The sequence below is a fragment of the Cyprinodon variegatus genome, unplaced genomic scaffold (genome assembly GCF_000732505.1).
Source record: "Cyprinodon variegatus isolate N-32 unplaced genomic scaffold, C_variegatus-1.0 Scaffold99, whole genome shotgun sequence".
NCBI classification, from domain to species: Eukaryota; Metazoa; Chordata; class Actinopteri; order Cyprinodontiformes; family Cyprinodontidae; genus Cyprinodon; species Cyprinodon variegatus.
The window spans coordinates 783,253-805,833 of NW_015150552.1; the positions used below are offsets into that span (position 1 = coordinate 783,253).

A 22,581-nucleotide genomic window follows, 5' to 3' on the forward strand; every position below is an offset into this window, starting at 1 on the left:
TATATATATATATATATACTGTACATTGGATTTTGTTTTAGGCAGTTATTTATTAACAGCAGCACACAAAGTCCTTACACCTGAGCCATTTATAACCACAGGATAGGGGCCTTAACAATGAATATTCCTGTTTTTACTTTGTGATTTGTCTTTGCTGAGGTATAGACTTCATAAATCTTTTTGGGTGGCATTTAATTCAAGATAAGGATTACAATGGAGGTAAGTAATGCACTGATAAGGAAAACCAGGCATTTCTTTCTTTCTGGTATAAATCTGCTTTGGTTGTTTCATTGTGCAGGACTTAAAGTCGTACATCAAAACCATAAAACGTCCGGCAGCCAAATGAATAGCAGGAAACATGCCTTTTAAGGTTAGTTTTCTAATACTTTGAGGTAAAATGATTGAACAAGCTTGATGGTAATATGGGGATAAATGTAAAAAAAAAAAGAATGACAAGAATGCAAAAAAAACCTGTAATAGCAATAAATCAGATTTTTTTTTTCAGCGCTAAATGAAAACCATGAGCTTTAAACAGTCTTTTTATCGGTATTGGCTTTTAGAAAGATAAAACAGCTTTTAAACCCTTTAGATGAATAGTCTAAACTCTCCTTAGGTTTCAATAGTGGCTCAGATTTAGCTCAACAGAATTATGAATCTATTAAATAATTCCACTTTTTCTCCTCCTCTGCCTCTCTTTTATTAATCCTTTTCTATCTTCATGGCAGTTACTCTGACTCAGTAGTTGGTCTTTGTGGCGTTTCCCTCTGTTTCTTTATGGCGTTAGAGAGGGTCACGTCAGTCATGCTGTGAGGACAGTTTATGTTTGGAGCCGCCACATCACAACTGATTAATGTTAGATTCGTCTGCACGTGAAGGACACACTGACAATAGTTATGCAACAAAGAGCCTGTCAGCAGTGGAGCTAGAAATTAATGCCATGACTGCCGTATGTTCTTTAGCTGGTATTATGATTCTAGGTCCGCATGCTTAATAATCCAAAAGGCTCATGAGCTTTTTATTTTTATTTGCCAATCTCAAACCTTTAGATGGCTTCAAAAATGCATCAGCACAGTAATTACCATATACAATTCAGAGCATTGTCCCAATCCTATGCAGGACCAGATCTATCATATTTAAAAATAAATACAGAAATAAATAAATGCTCAATAAGTAAATAAGCATACAATTAACTGCCCCCAAAAATACATAAATGTAGGTAGAAATTAAATTATGCAATGGGACATAAATTTATATATCTCTTTTAATTAGCTTCTTTATTTATTCGCCTTTGTAATGTTTACCTTATTTATTTATATTATATCCAATTTACATTATAATACTACTAATTTTTTTAAGTATTTATTTTATGCAGTAAAATGCTAACGAACCAGTGGGCTGAAGTTTACTCTCTAAGACAAGCCCTTCATCATTTGCATAATGAGGCAAAAATGTAGGATAAAAAAATACAAAGGAAGAATAAAACAGACCAAAATATTATAACATGCACATAAATAAATAACGTAATTATTACAAAGATGAATACATAAAGGAGCTAAATAAGAGATATATATATTTATGTCTCACTGTATAATTTAATTTATACCTACATTTGTTTATTAATTGTACTTTTGGAGGCAATTAATTGTATGCTTATTTATTTATTGAGCATTTATTTATTTATTTCTGTATTTATTTCAAAATATGGTAGAGCTGGTCCTCCATACAATCCCTCATAAGACATGATGGGACTAAGATAATTAATACTGGCATAACTTGTAGAAAGATAAAAAATACTACTTATGGCTGCTATTGTGTCTTTTAGCTTTTTATTAACTGATCTAATATTGCGTGAATGCTTTAATTGACAATGAAATTAAGCAAACACTGTCCATCTTTTTAACATGCATATGTTTTTTAAATTTGTAAAGGTTTAAAAGATTTTAGTCTATTAAAAAAAAAAAAAAAATTTAATTAGGATTTTTGCAGAGAATGAACAGAAAATAATTCAACTTCAACATACATTATATATGTCACAAGTACAGAGCAACAAACGTAACTCTCTGCATCATGTGCTCCCCCACAGTGCGCTGGGGGAGCACTGTGGGGTTAAGTTACTTTGGACCCAAAGTGGCAGTCTGTGGGAGTGGGGTTCGAACTCAGAACTTTTGGGATCCAAGTGCAATGCCCTAACCAATAGGCCACCGCTCCCCAGAGTAGTGGTGCCCTCATACATTATTTTCAATTCTAATACAATACCAATATTGCAGCTTTGAGTTTTGACCAATGCTGATATCTGCATGAATCATACATACTTTTATCAATAAGCTTTTAGTGTGGAACATCAGCTGTTAGTTAGAGAGGCACATCATATCAGCATTAACAGCATTTTTAAATATATAGTTATCAGTGCAATAATTAAAACTGGATATTGGATCAATGTTCTTATTACTTCGTCCTGTTTTAAGAGAAGAGGAGGAAGGGATTGGTCATTTGCTGTCTGCTTGGTTATGTTATGTTTACAGTGATGCAGTATGTGTGTGTTTAGCTGTAGCTGTAAGTCATGTAAACACCAGAACCATCTTCTGTTTTTATTTTACAGGCTCCAGATTATAGAGTATACTAAATATTGGTTATTGACTTTAACAGGGATCTTGATATTGGCCCAGATTTTCATATTGGGGCAACCCTATTTTTATTATGAAGATTCATGTAAAAGCTCCACTGATACTTCTTCATTTTCTCCATTATTATTGAAAGTTCGATTGATCGGTCATTGGTTCGCCAGTCAAGTCGATGATCAGCCGATTCCAATCACCTGCTGAGTAATCGGTTCATCTCTGTGTCAGTGTTGGTGTTGGCTCTCCATGGCAGCGCGACGAGACAAATGGTGCTGTACAGCTGGTGGCAATACTTTTGAATGTAAGCCACCAGTGTGTGGTAGATTGTGTGTATTACAGTGAGTGAGTAGGAGTAATGGCAGATGCTCTCCTCTGCCGTACACATGCTCCAATGCTACTGCCATCTGTTTGTGTGCATGTAGCTGAGGGTGCAGTGCTGGTCGCCGTGAAATCACTGATGGATGGAAGGCTCAAGGCTTAAATCCACTTAAGATAGTGAGCGGAGATAGACTGGAGGAAGGGGGGGTCATGCCTTTGTCTCTCTGAAAGGGCAGATGGGGAACGCACTGTGCTGGAAGATGGCGGTGGGGCAGTCATGATTGGATGACGGCGTGTTGCTAAACTATGGAAAACTCTGAGAAGTCAGAGTGAATTCATCCACCGAAAAGAAAACATTTCAGCAAGTTAGTTTCTGGTGTTTTTAAGGTTATTTTAAGAAATAAATCAACTGCTTGCAATATATTACATGATCTTATGTCTACTTGTTGACTTGATGTCTACAAATGTAATCATAAATGTTTGTTAAATCTATTTACAAACCAGTGGGCTTGTGAATCAAATCAGTCTCAATCAAAAAAAAAGAAAACTAGTTTGAGACTGATTAAAGTCAGATGGAGTTTATGATGTGTGTTCTTGTAAAAATTACAATAATCTTAAAATCCCTGCATTTTTTTATTTGAGATAAAGCTTCTTTATCGGATCTCATTTTTAGCATCCTTTTAAAAGCACACAGTTTCCTCCTTCCTGCTGGGAAAACTAGAGGAATCCAATAAAATCATTAATTTCCCACAGCCTGAAGTTTTCTTGGATCTGAATGGGTTAAAGAGGAAAGCTCCAGATTGTCTGTATTGCTTTACCTGATATGCAAGACTAGAATATAACAAATGATACTCTAAAGGTTTATCCACTGATGTGCAGGTTTCCTCACATTATGTCCTAAACTATAAGTGCTTTGTGAAAAAAATGAAGTGTATGGTTCCAATGCAAAAAACAGACAAATTTCCACTTAAACAGTTGGAACAGTTCTACTTTGTGAGCTTTGCAATGAAAGCATTTACACTAAGAACTCCAGTTCATCAATGAAAAATGTGTATTATAAAAGACTTTAATGTTATCGAAATGAAACCAAGGTTAAAAGCCTACACTTTGAGTTTTTAATGTGAAGAATAAACATTTGATTTAGAGCCGCAAGCCTTGTTAGAGAAGTTTCAACACATTTTTCATATCTACTGTACAACTACATTTAAAAAATAGAATAACATAAAGTGGAATCATTTTCGCCACTCATTTCAGAAAGTGGCATTTCATAGAGTTTCAAATGTTTATAAATTTAAAGATTGTCTTTCTTGTAATTTTGATTATTGGTTACAGGTGGAAAAAACCCCCCACCTAAATGTAGTATCCCAGAAAATTAGAATAACACATTAGAGCGATCAATTAAGGACATTATAAGCAGAAATGTTAGGATTCTGAACTGGTTGGACCATCTCAATGTGACATAGAGGGCATCAGCCTGTGGTACTGCATGTTCTAGGTGTAATGGAAGCCCAAGTTGCTTTGATAGCTGCCTTCAGGTTATCTGCATTGTTTGGTCTGATGGCTCTCACCTTCCTCTCAACAGTCCTGCCATTTGCTATGTGTTCAAGTCAGGGGAGATTGCTAGCCTGTTAAGAGAAGGAATATTGTGGACATTGAACCACCTTTTGGTACCTTTTGTACTGTGTGAAGGTGCCAAGTCCTGAATCAGCATGTCCATACAGGTGTTTCAAGTTGATTTGCTGATTAATGTGTGACACCATGAATGTCCGGTTATGGGGTGCATTCAAATTCATGGGATGCGTCCTTCAAAGGCCTGATTTGTAGGCCGATTACATCATAGCACGGCACCGAGGTCTGGACGGATTGTGATATATTTTCTATACATACGTTCTTTAGATTTACTTATATCTTTCTACCCCTTTTATAGCATAGAATAGAAAATCCCTTAATTGTCTCACAATGGCGAAATTCTGGTGTTTACAGTAGCAAAACGATTATAGACAAAAATGTTCACACAAATGTGGACCTTAGAAAAGTATATAAGAATAACATTATAGTGAAGATAAACGACTGTACTGTAAAGTGATTAACAATATAAAAAACTGTGCACCTGGAGAATAAATAGCCAATATACAGCTATAGACATTTTTTACAGTAATGGATAATTGCAACATGTATCGCTCTATGTGTAATGGTTCAATATATGGCTTTCAGTTTTTGAGATGACTGGCAAAGAATATTGCCTGGGGGGAGGGGGGTGTTACTGGTCTCTAGCCTTGATTGAATGTTTTATTACTTTATTAAACACAATGTTAAACCAGTTAAGAGTTTACTATAGAGGCGCTCATGACATTGTACATTAAGATCAAGGTTTAAATGCAATCCAAATAAGAGGCAGAACATTTTTGGTGCAAAAAAAAAAAATGCATGTGCAATATGTGGTGGTATTGCTGGTGATGTACAAAGATTACATTTACAAAAGATTTGACCTGCAAGTAGGTTTGGTTTGCCCTTTTTAAATGAGTAAATTAAGATTGAGATGCTGTCAGTTTGATAATGATAATAATTACTAAAATTGATGATAATGCTGAATAATAGTAATGGCGAAATTTGTATAAATATCTCAAAGTGCTAGGAATAAAAGTTAAATCATAAGAAGAGAAAGAATGGTTAAAATTGTGGCCACAGTGACTGCAGAGATTTTTACCAACAAGTCTGCACCTGACCTTCAAATGTGCTAAATGTTGACTTTAAAACTTTGCCCACAATCACTGAATTGTTTGATAAATTGCTCTGCAGTTGGTTAAAATTTAGATTTGCATATCCGCCATCCATAAATTTGGTCGTAAGAATAGGATCTGCATTATATATGATGGTAGCTATGCCAAAAAGTTTGCATTTGATCTTCCACTCCATTTAAACACACATTTTACCTGCTTTGTATATCATATGTTAATTTTTCTCATTAAACGTAATTTATTTCACTTTTTCTAAATATGAGACAACCTACCAGCTAACTGCACTGTCAAATGGAAAAAAAGTGGAAAACATGTAATTACTGTACAAATGGGCTTGTTCGATTTGTACTAATTGAGCAGTTAATTTGAATATTAATGTGTTGAGATTTATATATTATCAGCATTAAGAACAGAATCCAAGTCCTTGCAAACATGCAGCATGTAAGATTCACAGAATAAGAATGAGTACAGCGAGGGGAAAGGCTGAGCAAACCCGTCGTGACTCTTGCTCTTTAGAAGAGGTTATCTTTGGCCATACAGGGCTGCCTGTCTGCCTCCATCATATCAAAACATGCAAAGGCTGCCTGCGGAGCTGACCCTCAGAGGGCTAGAACGCACTGTCATCCTTTTTTAGCCTTATCTCAAACACTTCTGTTTGATTCCTTCACATCTTTTAGAAATAATGTCAGTTTCTGCACTTTTTAAATCCCATAACACCTTAATCTCTTCTCTGCCTCATTTTTCTTCTGTTTTTCTTGCTTTCTGGTTTGTTCATAAAACTACAGTACCTTTGACTATACTTTGTTTTTCTCTTTGATCGTTTTTTTTTTTTTTCAGGATTTATTTATCTATTATTTACAGCCTTCCATACAGGTTTTTTTTACCAGCAGAACTCCACTCCTGTTGCTGAAAACTGGAGACTAAATATGTTTTACTCAAACTGGAAGGCTTGGAAAAAGTCATTTATAAACATTTATGTCCACATGCTTTCTTTCGTTTTTATGGCTCTAAGATATGTGTTTGCTTATTACAGATGCTCTCTGAAGAAGGGGGAAGTCTTCCTCTGAAAGCTTTAAATTCAACTATTTGGGTGTTTTGATTTGTTTACACAAAACCCGATCTGGTTTAGATGGATATACCTTCTATCTTAAAAATGTTATGTAAAACTGCTTTGCGCTAAGAAGTGCTGTTTATTTTATCAGATTGATGAAAAAAGCTTACTGGTCACTTACTGGTTTAATGTGGAGTAAAACCCTGTCTTCTTGCCCTTTCTGGTTTTCTAGAGAACACTTAAAGTCACGTGTCTTTAGCTCTCTGAGTCAGCTGGACATTCCTTAGTTCCTTGTCATTTTCTTGTTCTTAAAGCTGCTAATTATTTCCATCTCCTGCAACACTCTCACGAATCCCTCTGTTCTCTTAGGCTCTTGCGACTCACCGCGCCTACCTCCTAACAGCACGCATTCCAGCCAAGGTAAGAACAGGAGCTCAGCTCTAATCTGCTGGCAGGTCAGAGAAATCCTTTTTTCTTAAAGTAAGACCATTTTAATGCCTCAGTAGGTTGTAAATAAAATCTTGTGATCTTCATGTGCATTGTTTTAGATCTTTTTTTTTTTTAATAGCCAAAAACATGTTAAGTAGTCTTTTTATTTCTTATAATATAAAGGCATATTTAAAGAAAATATTGGGGGGGTTTATCAGACTATTAGAGATGCACACATCAACAACAAAAATCACGCACACAACAATGTTACCTGAAGACAGTTCAGAGATACTGGTTATTCTAACCGTCATGTTTACTGGGAGGAAGCCAGCGTACCAGGATGCCATGCATGTATGGCAGGTCGTTTAGACATTTATTAGCTTGACTCAATATGTAATCCATTTGTCTCCAATGCATTTCTTCCCAGTCAAAATGTATGATAAAAATGTAATGATATCTAAAATAACATTCTTTCTATCTAAAATAAACATTTCAGATATCTGAAATGTAATTCCTACTAGTGCAAGTGATATAATGGTTCCCATTCATGTGTATTGGGCTTTTACTTCCAGATATCTAAAATGACTGTTCCTACCTAAAATAAACATTCTTCCTATCTAAAAATTTATTCTGACGAGGATAAACTCTAATTTCAGATCTCCATAATCACAGTTATTATTTCAGATATCAATGAGTGATGAATATATGAATATAACATTACAGAAATCCAGAAATCCAATTCTTGACATCAACAATATATTTCTGAGATATCAACTACTTATTTTTATGACTAGTTAAATTAGAATTCCAGGTATCTCAATTTTAATAATACCCATCTAAAATTTAGTTTCTATTAGAGATAGCACTCAAGCATTCTACCTGGACTCAAATTTGTACTAGTAAGAACTACTGTACATTTCCGATATCTACAAATCTTTATTTAAATGGCCATTTTGACATATATTTGCTTGACCGCATATGCATTTCAGATATCTTTAATAGTATTCCTGCTATCTAAAATAAAAGCACAAATGAGAAATGTGACATCATTTGCACTTGTAAGAATTACATTTCAAATATCTGAAATGTTTATTTTAGATAGGAGGAATGTTAGATATCTGAAATGTACATTTTGCCTAGGAAGAAATGCATCTAGCTTACATATTCAGTCAAGCTAATAAATGTCAAAAAGACCAACTTAAAATTTGTAAAGATTTCTAGATATTTGAAGGTTTATTCCTACTTGTATTATTATATTTTTTGCATCCTAAAAAAATGTCTTTGCTGTCAAAAATGTAATTTAGGATATCTATATGTACAGTTCTGACTAGTAGGAATGTAGTTTTTGACCAGGAAGAATCTTATTTTAGAGATCAACAAATGGAACAATAGAGAGGACACTGCTTCTAACAACTGTCAGACGGCCTGCCATATTCATGCAGATGGAGAACATGCAAACTATAATAGTAATTTTAAAAAAAAACTGGTTGGGGTTTGAATTAGTTGTAAGTCATAAGATCTGAAGTGGATGGTCATTGTTTCCTCAGCTGCAGACTCTGTGTAGGGTTCATGGCTTTCAAAGATCAATAAAAATATATAAAGTGCATTCATTTTATTTTATTTCTATCAATCTTAGTTATACAAAGCCTCATTATTGACCTACTTTGTTACATTATGGAGACTCAGTTTGCTCCTGGCTGTAAGTTTAGTGCTGAAAACTGCCTGTAGCTCTTTTATTCTCATCTCAGCTGGTTTTCCTGTGTGAGCCTCTTGGAGTGATCATTTGGCTCCTCTTGTATAAACCTCCAGGGCCTAACTGCTCTACAGCATTCACACAGGCTGATTCTCACTCACATATTCATTCATGTCTTTCTCCTGCCTTTCCCCCTGTTTGTTTTTATACAATGGTTCCTATGCAGTCTGGAAAAGTCTGGAATTTGCTTTTGGCTTTTTCTGATGGAGCTTAATGGAACTTAATGAATTATCTTAACTTGATATTTTTTTCAAACTTAGAAGAACTGAATCTAGTGTTATAATTTAATCATACTCAAACTTTTTAAATATAATATTTTGGTTTCTTGGCGTTTGTAGTAGAGCTGATTTAACATTTCAATAAATTAAAACCATATTGATCCATTGTCAATTAGCTGTCTATGTGTTTATTTAACATAAAGTTACATAAACCCACCTAGGCATTGTTTTTATAGTCCAATGTGTGAAAGATTAGTCTGGCTAGGTATGGAAATATTGAAATGAAAAATGCATAGAAACTCTTTTATGCTTTTTATAGCTGAGCAACTCAGTCTGAATTATTTTTTATTCCATGCTTATTTTTTTATTGGAGACACGCTGAAAAATATTGAGGTGACAAATACTTCAAATAAAACTCAAAATTCCCTGAAGCGATTAGTTACAATTGATTACAACCAGTCATTCTACATTATGAAAACACAAGGAAAATGAAAAGATGAGCAAATAAGCTGACATATGGACAGTGAACGACTGATTGAACAGCATTTGGTTCTTCCATATATCTCTCAGTAGGACAGCTTGGCCGCTGGTTAGCTAACATTTTCCCTACATTGACTTGAGCCTGTCCAGAGAGCTGCCCTGCTATCAGATCACAGGTAGATTAAATTGCACATAAAGCAATGAAAACAAAAGCTTCACCCATGAGCATTTAAAAACACTTGCATTAAGTACAATTGTGCCATATGCATCAAACAATTGTTAAATTATATTCTTTTGTGGAGCAGAAGAGTACAGTGTTTGATCACAAGACATTGGTAGAAACTGTCAATGTGTTCTCCCAATAAAGCTGAAACATTATACTAATACAAAGGATCCAATTTATCAGGGCAGCACAAAGTAGCAGGATCATAGCACAAGGTAGATTTATTGATAACCAGGAGATTAGCTCATTTCTACAGGGACCTTTTATTTAAACCTTGTATCGACAATGTAAATAGGAGCAGGTTTAAAGCTCCTGCTGGTGCGAAACAGACTGTGACAAAGAAACAAGAGGTATGCATAAATTATAATAATTATGGAAGTAGAATTCCTCCATTGTTTTTATTTCAAACTGTTTAAATACGGTCTTTTTTTGTCTCTTTATCATAGACTTGTTTATGTCCAAGGATTAAATTTTTGTAACCTTTGTTTTTTGTACTTATTAATTTAATCTTTTAGGAGAGATCATTGAAGCTTGTATGTATGTATGTATGTGGTTAGAGGATTGCTAAAAGACACAAAAACTCAATCCGTACTGTTAAGTCAGACAGTAGAGAAACGGCTTATTCTCTTCCTCCCTCTCATCTCTAAGCCAAGCCTCAGAAACAGAGCTCCCACCTGGAATAGTCTGGCCTCGCCGCCTAGCCTGCCCTCAGGCTCTCCAATGTTTGCATTTCTAAAAGAGGAAGAAGCAATGGAAAACTGTGCTCATTATGAATGTGAGCAGGATGCATCTCACATGAAAATACTTATTTTGGTCTCTCCGTAGACATGGGATGATGAGCCATGTGGTTTTCTCTGCTTTCTTCTTTGTCCTAAAATGCCCTGTTTAAATTCAAATTAAACATGACAATGCAGGAGTGATTTACCCCTTTTTTGCTTGGAAATTGCTATACCTGAGAAATTATAAACTGTGGAAGATTGTTATGATTATTCATGAAAGCGAATCCCTAAGTGTTAAGTCTATTAAAGAGATTACTGGTTGAACTTGGTAGGTAAAGATGATCACATTTTGCAGAAAATAAACTGATCAGATTCTGTTTCTGTGCACATTTCTTTGATAATACAGCTTTTTTTTCCCCTTCCTTTTTTTTAGGTAGAGCACTCCTTTAATTATCTGGAGATCCAAGGAATTTCCTGCAGCAAACCAACACAGGTACTGGACATTACATACTTCCATAGGGAAACTTTACACACAAAAAAAAAATAAACTTAAGTATGAGAGGTAATGGAAGTCTCTTAAAATTGGGTTAAAGCCAAGCTGACCCTGTCTAGTGTGCCTTACTATCAGAGGTAGGGTTTACATTTACTTCAGGGTTTTTTAACAAAATATATTTCTCCAAGTATTCCTACATCACAAAATGTTTTACTTCTACCTGATTAAGTTTCTTTTGAAGTATTGCTGCTCTTTCTTAGGTGCAACTTATCACTACTGTTGCTACCTCTAATAAATTTACTGTATGAAAAACAAGGATTTTTTTTATGGGAAAAGCACCAGACTTAAACCAGAATAATTTAAGTAAAAGTGAAACCTTTTTCATTGTTCTTGTGTTATCTTCTATGTGCAAAATCTGCTGTGTCATATGGAGGTAAAGAGAATATGCAGAATGTAAAATATACCTTTTACCACATTTCGGGATTAAAATATAGAGAGATTGAAAAACAAAATTAAATTGTAATTTTTTTTTATGAAGAATCAACAAGCGGGACACAATCATGAAAATAAATTATATTTATAAAGATAAGTAAAAATTTATGAACCACATTTATTTTATTTCTATCAATCTCAGTCATACAAAGCCTCATTACTGACCTACTTTATTACGTTATGGAGACTCAGTTTGCTCCTGGCTGTAATTTAGTGCAGAAAACTACCTGTATTCTATTATCTTTCACTAATAAATTGGTGAAAGATGATAGAATTTTTAACAGCTGGATTCAGAAATCCAACCTTTTAGGTCAGAGGCTAAAAAGCCCTGGTCAGTAAGCAAATTACAGTTATAATCATTTAACTGATAATTAATTAGTTTTACCCTTGATTTGAATGACCTATTAATTAACTATAACTTCCAGTTCTAGTTTTTTTAATATATTCATAATCTCCTGGTAAACTCTGACAATGCCAGAGATTCTCATTGAGATTCAGGACTTTGATTTGTGCATTCCAACACATGGAAATGTTTATTTGTAAACAATTGAATTGTAGATTTTGCTTTATGTTTTGGATCATTTCTTGTTGGAAGATAAATCTCTGTTCCAGTCTCAGGTCTTTTGAAGACACCCAAAGGTTTCCTTCCAGAATGTTCCTGTCTTTGGTTCCATCCATCTTCCCTTCATTTTGACCAGATACCCTGTCACTGCTGAAGTAAAGCAGGCCAAAACTATAATGCTGCCACCACCATGTTTAACAGTGGGGATGGTGGGTTCAGGTTTATGAGCTCTGTTGCTTTTATACCAAACAAAAGTTTTCATTGTTGCCAAATAGTTCAATTTTAGTTTTATCTGACCAGAGCATCTTCTTCCACCTGTTTGCTGTGTCTCCTAGGTGGCTTGTGGCAAACCTTAAACAGTACTTTTTATAAATATCTTTCAGAAATAGCTTTTTTCCTGAAAGATGAACTATATGACTGATTGTTGCCCTATGGGCAGAGTCTCCCACCTCAGCTGTAGAGCACTGCAGTTCATCCAGAGTGATCATGGGCCTCTTGGCTGAATCTTTGATCTCCCTGTTTGAGCTGAAAGTTTGGTGTATTCCTTGTTCTTCATGATGATCTCTGACCTCTGAGACTATCACAGAGCAGGTGCATTTATACAGAGCCTTGGTTACACACAGGTGGATTTTATTTATCAGTCATTGATGTCAACATTCAGAAATCCTCACTGGACTTCTGGAGAGTGTAAAGGGGCCAGTTCTTTTTTCACGCACTACTTTTCCGTTTTTTTATTTGTTAAAGTTTTGAATAAATTTCATTCCACTTCATGATGAATCTTCTCAAAGAATTATGATTTTTATATCTTTGAGGCCTGAAAAGTGGCAAAAGGTCAAAAAGTTTAAGGGGTCAAATATTTTCAAAAGGCACTGTACATATGTAAGTGGGTTAAAGGTGCAAATGCACTGCAAATACATAAACATGGTGCAAAGAAAAAAAAGTACAGCAAATAAAAAAATGAAGCTTAACACAAAAAAATACAAAGGAAAAGCACTACCAAAAAGAAATTGGACAATTACTACATCTTCTTTTTCTTGATTCTAATTTTAAACTCTCAGTCTAATGTTTGAATTTTTCACTGACCTTTTACATGATATGAGAAAATTGACGCTGTGTGCTTCTAATGTCCATCCATCCGTTTTCTATCACGCTTATCCCAAGCGGGGTCGTTAGGGTTGCTAGTGCCTATCTCCAGCTGTCAATGGGCGAGAGGCGGGGTATACCCAGGACAGGTTGCCAGTCCATCACATGGCAACACAGAGAGAACCATTCACACACACACTCACACCTAAGGAGAATTTAGAGAAGCCAATTAACCTAACAGTCATGTTTTTGGACTGTGGGAGGAAGCCAGAGTACCTGGATCATCACTTAATACTTTTAATGAGGACACAAAATGGACAAATCCAGAGATATTTTCTTACGTTATCTGAAACCTTCTATAATGCTTAGAACTCATTAAAAGCAGACAAATCTAGGCTAAGCCCCTTCAGGCATTTAACTAGAGCCAAAAAGCTGTCAGTCAGTAGAACCAAGGTTCAGAGTCTGATGATTGGTCACAGACTATTCTGTTCCTGCAGCTGAACCCCCATCCTGCTCATTTAGGCTGCAAGTCCTCTGAATGTTTGGACCAAGGGTCTCCTGTGTCCCCACCAGGAGGATTATGGTAATTATCGTCCACAGAGGAAGCATGCATATCATCATTTACATAATTACATTGAACATTGATAAATAACAGATGTGGTTAGGTTATAAAGTCTTCTATTGTATCAATGAGCTCCTGAAAAGCAGCATGAATATTGACATGCAAACAGCAAAAAGAGAGACATCAAGATAAAAACATGTTAACAGCCAATCCATCCGTGTTGAATCTTGCTTTTGCTCGTCTTACTCAAACGATTTCTTTCGAACAACAATAAGCAGAGACCATTGAATCATGAAGGGCAAAGCCCCCTTTATGAGCAGGTTATTTGACTGCCGGTTGTGTGGATCATTTATTGTCATTTTCTGCTTTCAGCTACTTGTGGAATATGAGCGAGGCTCGTTCTCAGTGAAGCTGCCGTCTACAGAGGAGGTGAATGATGTGGTTGCTCATATAGGAAACTGTCTGCTGAGGATATGTCCTGGTCTGCCCCCGAGGTAAGTTCGGTCAGTTTGGATCTGTCTGTATCATAAATCTTCTGTTTCAGTCAGATTGTTAGTTTAGTATATGTTCACACTGGAGGCCTCAATGCTTAAGTCTGATTTTTTATTTTTTTGTGAAATCCGAGTCTTTTGCGTTGCCGTTCACTTTTCCAAATATACGTGACTTGTATGTGATCTCCTGTCTTGACTGCATGCACACAACTTCAGTGTCCCGCATGCGCAGTAGAGGACGCAATGACGACACAAGCAAGCATGCTCTGTCTTTATGAAAGTAAATATGAATGGTAGTGCTGGAGCACATTTGCAATCTTTAATTTCTTCCAGTGCATCAATTAACACAATTTTTTGTTCTGTTGTTCAGACTGTCACCAAAGATCAGACACAGGTCACATATGGGCAAATAAAATGGGATTTTGGTCACTTCAGACTGCAGTGTGAACGTAGCCTTAACCTTATCTGTCCAATAGTCTTTTTTCCTCAAGTCCTTAATGTAAAGACATTAAGTTTTAAGGTCTGAAGACCTCTTATGACCCCTAAAAGGCTCCAGAGAAGCTTCAATTGTCTTCCTGAAGGCCTCACGTAGCTCTTTGGATCTTACCATGGATTTCACATCTCACCTCAGTAGTCAATTAAACTGACCTCTTAACTAAATCTCTGGTGTTAAAACAAGGGTTTTCTTTTTTTTATTTATTTTTTTTTTATTTGAGTAATAATGTTATAATTAAGTGGGTTTTATGAGATGAATTTAGAGTTTTTTAGCCTTGTTATAATACATGTGGGGGGAGAGAAAATTGCAAAGTAGATCTGTCTTTATTTTAACATAGCAGAAGTAGTTCAGTGATTCCTATTTCAGCTACAGTTAAAGGAGGATTTCATCTTCCATTACATCCAAATGGAATAACTAAATGCTTCCTCTCTCTTGTCAGTAAAGTGATGAAGAAGCTTTGCATGGAGCCTCCAGACAGACTGAGCTCCCTGCAGACTTTGTGGGAAAACAACAAGCTTACTGAACCGGGACCCTGTGGTAGGATCCTGTCTGTTCTTACATTTATTTCTTTAAAAATCCATATTTGTCTAATTAAAATCCCCACTTGTTACTGTTGATGCTTTTCTGTCCCTGCATACAGTTTGATTACCTGTTTCCTTGTGTTTCGCTGCTCCTGCCTCTAGGGGGGTTCTCTCAGATGTACAGATGTGTGTGTGACTGGTTAGGACTACCTTACAGAGAAGAAGTGCAGTGGGTGAGGATGGCTGCTGCTACAATTGTGCATCAGACCTGCAACGTCAAACTGCATACAGTGTTTTTGATCATTTCCCCTTTAGGATGTTGACACCATCTACTTGACACAAGACAGCAGAGAGCTCAACCTGCAGGACTTCAGCCATCTAGAAAACAGGTCAATGTTTTGTTTTTTTGTTTTTTTAGATATTACATAAAAAAAGTATTTTGGAGAAGTTTGATAAATAATTAATAACATAAATAAGCGGAAGCACTCATGCGAATATTGTTAGTGAGAAGACTGACCTATCTTCTCCTCTGTGTCATCAGGGATCTTGTGGCTATAATAGCGGTTCTGGAATTCAACCAGTGGTTCACCAAGCTATCTACCAAGGATTACAAACTGGTCAGTATTACTTAAACTTAAAAAAAACAACAACAACAAAAAAAAACACATGCAAAACTAAAAAAATATATGTTTTTCCTGTTTAATGTCATTAATGGAGAGCATAATATTTTTTTCCTTAGACATTACGTAGGTGATTCAGGATTCCCCCTCTCCCACCTGTTGCTAGAAGCTGCTAAACATAGCAAACCAGCAGAACATTTCTCCCATGTAGCAAATTGATACACTCAGTTTTAGACAGGTTCATATTATACCAGACAGTCTTTTAATCTCTGAAGATTGAATGAAATATTCCTTCTGAAGGGAGCCACTAAGAAGCACAAGCAGACATCTCTGCATATTTCTCATTTCAATTTATTCACAACCACTTTAATTACGACTTTAGCTAAAGATTTAAAGAAAAATCATCAAGAAAAACTTTTTTCATAATCTTATCACTAAACACCAAATAAATAGGGTAAAACATACAAAGGAAGAATAAACCAGACAATAATATTATAAAATGCACAAAAATAAATACTTAAAAACATAACTAATAATTAAATAAGGTTTAAAAGTTTAATGAGATTAACTGACATTAAATAAATAAGGTAATTATTACAAGGTCAAACAAGCAAAGAAGCCAATTAAAAGAGATATTTCATTTCTACCTATATTTATTTGTTTATTGGATTTTTGGGGGGCAATTAATTGTATGCTTATTTATTTTTGGAGCATTTATTTATTTATGTATTCTTTTTTATTATGGCAAGAGTGGTCCTTCATACGTATGCCTCCAATTTTTTTCCCTTTAGACTTAGACTTAGACAGAGTTATTTGTCATTTTGTTTACACAAATGTAAAACTGAAAAAAATTTCGTTTAGAACAGATCTGTGGACAATTTCATTTTTTAGAATTTTTTTTGACTGCAGCCTTGAAAAATAGTAAAAAAAAATACATAAAAACAGTAATATAAACATATGACTGTAAATTTACAGCTCTAACATTTTCAGGTTTTTTATATATATATATATAATGATCAAATGTAATACAATACAATAACCCATTTAACAAAACATTCAGCAGTCTAATGGCAGTGGGGAAGAAACTGTTATGGAATCTGCCTACTTCAGGCCATCATTTTAAAAACACTAAGTTGTTTTTTTAAAGTCCTTCGTACTGTCAGGCTGTTCCTACACAGAGCTGAGGCTGCTGGCGGTCCAGTTATTTTCCTCATGATTTATTGTAAAATGTACTTTTACTGGAAGAAAAAGTGCGATTCATTCTAAAGTTTCATGCTTTTTGTTCATGTTTTTCTCACTTTTCTAGCCTGTTGGTACTCTCCACGTTACTATGAATTTATGCTTATTTATAGTCTGCATAGCCACATCATTCTGTCTTCAGAGAGTATTAGGATTTCTCCCCCTGCAGTGTTTTGACAGAGGATCAGTCCAATGTTCTCGTGTGATAAGACTCCTAATCCAAATGAGACAAAGAGGTTAATGTCTCAGGCTGTTGCCCCCCCTCCCACCCGTGGTTCAGCACTCCATTACTAACTCTGCATCCCCAAGCTTCTGTCAGTCTTACACATTACCACACGCAGCTTCCTCTGTCCAGACAATTACCTCGCGCCTCTGTCACGCATATTTCCTGTAGTATTAAAATTAAAAGCCAGTTCCTCAGCTTGCCATTTAAAGATTGAAGGAGCATGCATATGTTTGGAGGCGTATGTCTGACTAAGGCTTTGTGGAATACCGTGCATTGGTGTTTCTCATTTAGATGTGGTGCAAATGTTGCGTTTTGATTCAGTGGTAAAACAGATCTCTTGTGTTTTCCAAAAACACAAACAGAAGTTGCTCATCAAAACTAATCTTCCTCCTTTTTATTCAAACTTTTTATATTTTTTATTCTTTCTTACCAATTCAGCTCTCCCTTCCTAAAGCCTTCCTTAAAGCTAATGTAAATTGCATACTGGCTATCAAGCAACATGGTGCCCAGATCACTGCGGCTATCACTGCTTCAACTGTTCTGTTGAGGATAATTGACAAAAGGTCAGTTTATGCTATTAGTGTGCCTTGCATGGTTTAAGTTAATAAAAACAACTTAAACGGTTATGAATGCAGGTTTTGAGTTTGAAACCCACTCCCACAGACTGCCACTCTGGGTCTCTGAACAAGACCTTCAACCCCCAATTTCTCCCCGTGCGCCCCATGATGGCAGCCCACTGCTCCTCAAGGGGATGGGTTAAAATGCAGAGGTAAATTTCTCCAATCTGAGATCAATAAAGTTCAGTTATTACTACTTTTATTAATGCACTAGTTACATATCTTTGGCTAAATATTAAACAAGAGAGAGAGCTGTTTTAAGTTGACTTCTGCTGTGGGGAAGAGGTGATGCAGCTCGCTTTATCTGGGTTCCTAAACAGTCTGGGAAAACGTGTGGATTTATCCAAGATAACGCTGCAAAAACGATCTACAGTAGAAATAAATGAAAAATTATTAAATTAACTGTATTTATTTGAGTAGGTAAATAGGATGGTTTGCCAATGGAATTAGTATTTTTATTCTTAAAATAAGATAATTAGATAATATGCACTTGAAATAAGACAATGCAATTTGTTTTTTTCTTCTTTGAAATATAAATTGTATTGTTCCATTGGGCAAAGTGACTCAATTAGCTCCTCAATTCAAGAAAAAGATTTCAATGCTTTGCAGTGTAGACCAGTTCTCACTGATTAGAAAAATAGGGTGGACAAATATTTGCATTTCCAGTCTTTTATTTCTGATCCTCATGTCCAAATGTTTCGTTTTGCCATCAATCCAACCGCAGCACATTAATGTGCTTTAGGTTTTCATTAAAGATTTCAATTTTTATGCTTGCAAAAGGTCTAAAGTAGTCAGAGAACTTTATTCTTTTGTGAATATTAGAGACTGTGAGATTGGAGGGATAGTTTCTACATTTTTAAAGACTTGTCTAATGAAAAATAGATTTTGGGGATTTTTTTTCTGTAGATTTGACTAAAAACATTTCAGAAAAAAGCTTAAAATCATATTAGATATAAACATTACCTGTTTGTTAATAGCATATTATATACATGTCATACCTTGTTTAATTTTGTGTCCACATATAAAAAATCAAAAGGAGATGCATGAAGGGATGGAGACGAAAGGGCAAAAAGTGCTGCCTGGGGAAAAGATGAAGGATGAATAAGGAAATAAGTCTGATAGAAAAAGGAAATGTTGGAAAAGAAGAAAAACCCTGAAGGGTTACAAAGGTTCAGCTCCATCAAACCATGCCTTAATATGTTTACTGTTAAAACGTCTAATATATTTTATTAAATAAAACTAAAACTGAACCTTTATGTCTAGAGCCTCAAGAGAGAGAAAGGGTTGTTTAGAAGATGAACAAAATCCAAAAGCTGCAGGCTTTAAATTGCAGTCTTACCACCTTGGTCAAACAGATAAGGAAATTCTGTGCTGTAGATTAGATAAACACACACACACACCCACCCATGCCCGACAGGTTTTTACAGCAAAAGATTATGCTGCTCATCCTCAGTTCAATCAGGCTATTAGTCTTGGTGGGATAATCAAGATGTTGAGCCAAAATTGAGATAAGACGGGAGGATGAGAGGACTGCAGCGATAAGAGGACTAGCCTTCTGCTTGCTTCATGATTGGACGATTTGTGTGAAAGCATGTGCTGTGTGACTAGAAGTCAGGTCAGGACAGCAAATCATGACCACACTGGTATTTAGTGAATAGTAAATGGTACAATAAACATGCAGACAGTCACTGTGCTGAGGCTTCTGTGGAATAAACGCTCTTCTTGTGTTTTCTGTTCAAATGTTTTAACCCCTCACTGCTCTCATATTTTTCCACTTTGCTTTCCCTCCTTCTGCTTTAATGCTCATGGTTCTCCCAGATAGCTGAGTGAACAAAAGCCCCCTTCTTCCATGTTGTCCTCTCATTGTCTCTCTTTCCCCTAGTATCACTCCTGACTTTCTCTCCTCCTTGCTGCTGCGTCCTGTCAGACAATGATTCTCCTGTCTGTGCCAGCAGGCCAACAGAAGCAGTCCTTGTAGCGCTGATGTTGTTAATCAGGAATAATAACACAACGTTCCAGCAAGTTCTGCCATCATAATGGAAACTGTTTGCGTTTATTGTAAAAACTCTTTCTGAGTCTATGTTGATGCGTCATACAGTGCATGTCAGGCAATGACGCAGCACACAGTGAAGTAGGTCAGTGAACATCTAGGTGGAGTTTCAGCTGTTGAATCTTTCATTTTGTCTAAATATGGGTGCTTTCTGTGCTGTGCTGAGATCACACAAGAGAGGAAAAACTCCTCTTAATCTGGTCTGATGTCTCTGGTGTGTTTTAGTCTGACATGAATGGTTTTATGTGGAGGACAGAATTTCTTTTCCACAATCTTCTGCTTAGTTTTATTTGGCAGGCAAAACTTTGTGGAAGGCTTTTTGTAAACAAATACCAGAGGGATTCTGCTGGCTAATAGTAATCTCAAGTTCAGATTTTTATTTATTTATTTATTTTTGACAGCATAGGGGAGCCGTAAAACTAAGGGTAATTAAGATGAATGAGTTTAGAATTATTTATAATAAAGATATATTAAGAGCTGATTGGGTTGATCTTTTTTAAATTTTGTAAAATCTAACAAAAAAAGCCCCAAACTCCTGGAAGTTTTAAAAATATGTATGGTTATAGAATGTAAATGGTTGGTTTTGGTTAGTTTTGGGTTATTTTCTGCAGTTAGAAGAAATAATTTTTTGTAAAAACAAATTCTTAGTTTTTTTTTGGAAAAAAAAAAAAAAAAAGGACATAAGAAACTGTAGAAATACCAAGAGCTCAGGGAAGAACTAGAAAGAGACTGAAAAGTGAAGGCAGCTGTAGTACCTATGATCATCAGAGCACTGGGGGCAGTGACCCCCACACTACCACACTGGAGAATTGCTTCAACAGATACCTGGAAGAACATCAACATTTCAGTCCAGAAGGGCAGAGTCCTAGGGACATCTAAGATACTGCAAACTCTTAAGCTTCCAGGCCTCTGCTACATAAACATGGTAACAGGTATTTACTTTCAAACTTTATTTCTGTTCTTCATGGCATCATTTTGGCCTCCATGATTCGATTCTCATATAAAACAGGTTTTCCTGAATATCATTCATTCAAAAAGCAGTAAATTTAACTTTCTATTTTAGCTGCTGCCCTTTCAACTCCCAAACATTTAACAAGTGATTCAAAGAAGTGCAGTCAGATTATCGATGGAGACATCCACAGCTGTGATTACTGGACTCCCAGTCATCGGCTCATGTTTCCTCAGAAATCTGGACCAAACAGATGGCTTATTTTTAAGGTTCAGCCATGGTAAAGGTTTTATTTATGTTAACCTACTCTTCATTTGTATTCTAACTGCTTTTATTCTGTTATATTTACTATATTTCGGGCCATTTTTTATCTTTTAATTGATTGGTTTATTATTTAGTAATAATTTTGCATTGATTGTTAATGTTTTAATGGGTGTATTGATTATTTATTTTAATGCTCGAATCACTTTAATTCCATTTTATGAAAGTTTTGCCCACAACTGTGAGATGATGCCATATAAATAATGTTGGTCTGACTAAGAATTTTGGTCATTTCATTTCCATCTTGTTTGATTACAGAAGTATTTTATCCAGGCTAATTGGTTCCAACATAATAGGTGTCTTTTACCTTTTAAAACATTTCTACTACTGTACCTATTAGTAGGAAAAAAAATTGTGGCTCGGATTCAGATAGATGAGATTTAAGCATTTATAAGGTTATTTATCTCTAATTTATGAAAATATATTTATACACAATTGATTAAACACATGGCTGGAAAACGGTTTTGTTTTGTTTATTTAAGTGTGCAAAACGGGAGCTAGAATAGACAAAAGGACAATCTGTTGATACTAAATGGGGACAAGGTGGACTTACCCAGTGACTGACCCTATTGTACCCACAAGTTTGCAACTAAGTATTTTTTTTTTCAATTAATATAATTATGTTATCACAGCAGTGATTGTTTTGTCTCTTGTCCTTTTAGTCTGCAGACGTGTGCGAACAGATTCTTCGGGTGGTTTCTCGATCCAGCCGACTGGAGGAGCTAGTGTTGGACAATGCAGGACTCAAAACGTAAAGGAAACATTTTATTAATCATATTTCTGTTTCAGGTCAATGATGGAGTACCCTCTGACTTAGCTTATTGCAGCCTGGGTTTTTTTTTAGATCATGAAACTAATTTGAAGAAAACTAATTTTCTGTACAATTGAGTTTTCATGAATAACTTAATAATATTTAATGTTGTTCATTTCAGCTTTATCACTTTAGTTCAATTCCTTCCTGGTATATATAACTGTTTTCTGTTTACCAAACTCATGCAATCAATACATCCTTTCACAAACAACAGAGAGTTTGCCCAGAAGCTCGCTGCTGCCCTGGCCCACAACCCCAACTCAGGACTTGCCTCCATAAATCTGGCTAACAACCCTCTGGAGGACAGAGGTGCAGTAAATGTTATGATTCTCTGATTATTTTATTACTGTTACTGCAATTGTTTTCTGTGCTATCCTTCAAATGGGTTCAACCCTCTTCACATTTAAGATAACAGAGCATAGTAGATCCGGTTAGATATATATTTTTACAATGTATGTGTATTTACGTATGCATATATATATATGAATGTATATATACATT

General features: G+C 35.5%; 1 protein-coding gene across 4 annotated transcripts in view; it reads left to right on the plus strand.

Moving 5' to 3' along the window:
- The window catches only part of lrrc16a (leucine rich repeat containing 16A), a 71,737-nt gene that overhangs the window by 25,428 nt on the left and 23,728 nt on the right, over window positions 1–22,581 (plus strand). For all 4 annotated transcript variants that reach the window (XM_015374234.1, XM_015374236.1, XM_015374235.1 and 1 more), the window contains exons 3-11: window positions 7,095–7,145; window positions 10,981–11,040; window positions 14,112–14,233; window positions 15,166–15,263; window positions 15,410–15,480; window positions 15,563–15,636; window positions 15,789–15,864; window positions 21,932–22,020; window positions 22,295–22,389. In XM_015374234.1, the coding sequence (XP_015229720.1) occupies window positions 7,095–7,145; window positions 10,981–11,040; window positions 14,112–14,233; window positions 15,166–15,263; window positions 15,410–15,480; window positions 15,563–15,636; window positions 15,789–15,864; window positions 21,932–22,020; window positions 22,295–22,389 (736 nt within the window). The remainder of the gene's footprint in view (window positions 1–7,094; window positions 7,146–10,980; window positions 11,041–14,111; window positions 14,234–15,165; window positions 15,264–15,409; window positions 15,481–15,562; window positions 15,637–15,788; window positions 15,865–21,931; window positions 22,021–22,294; window positions 22,390–22,581) is intronic.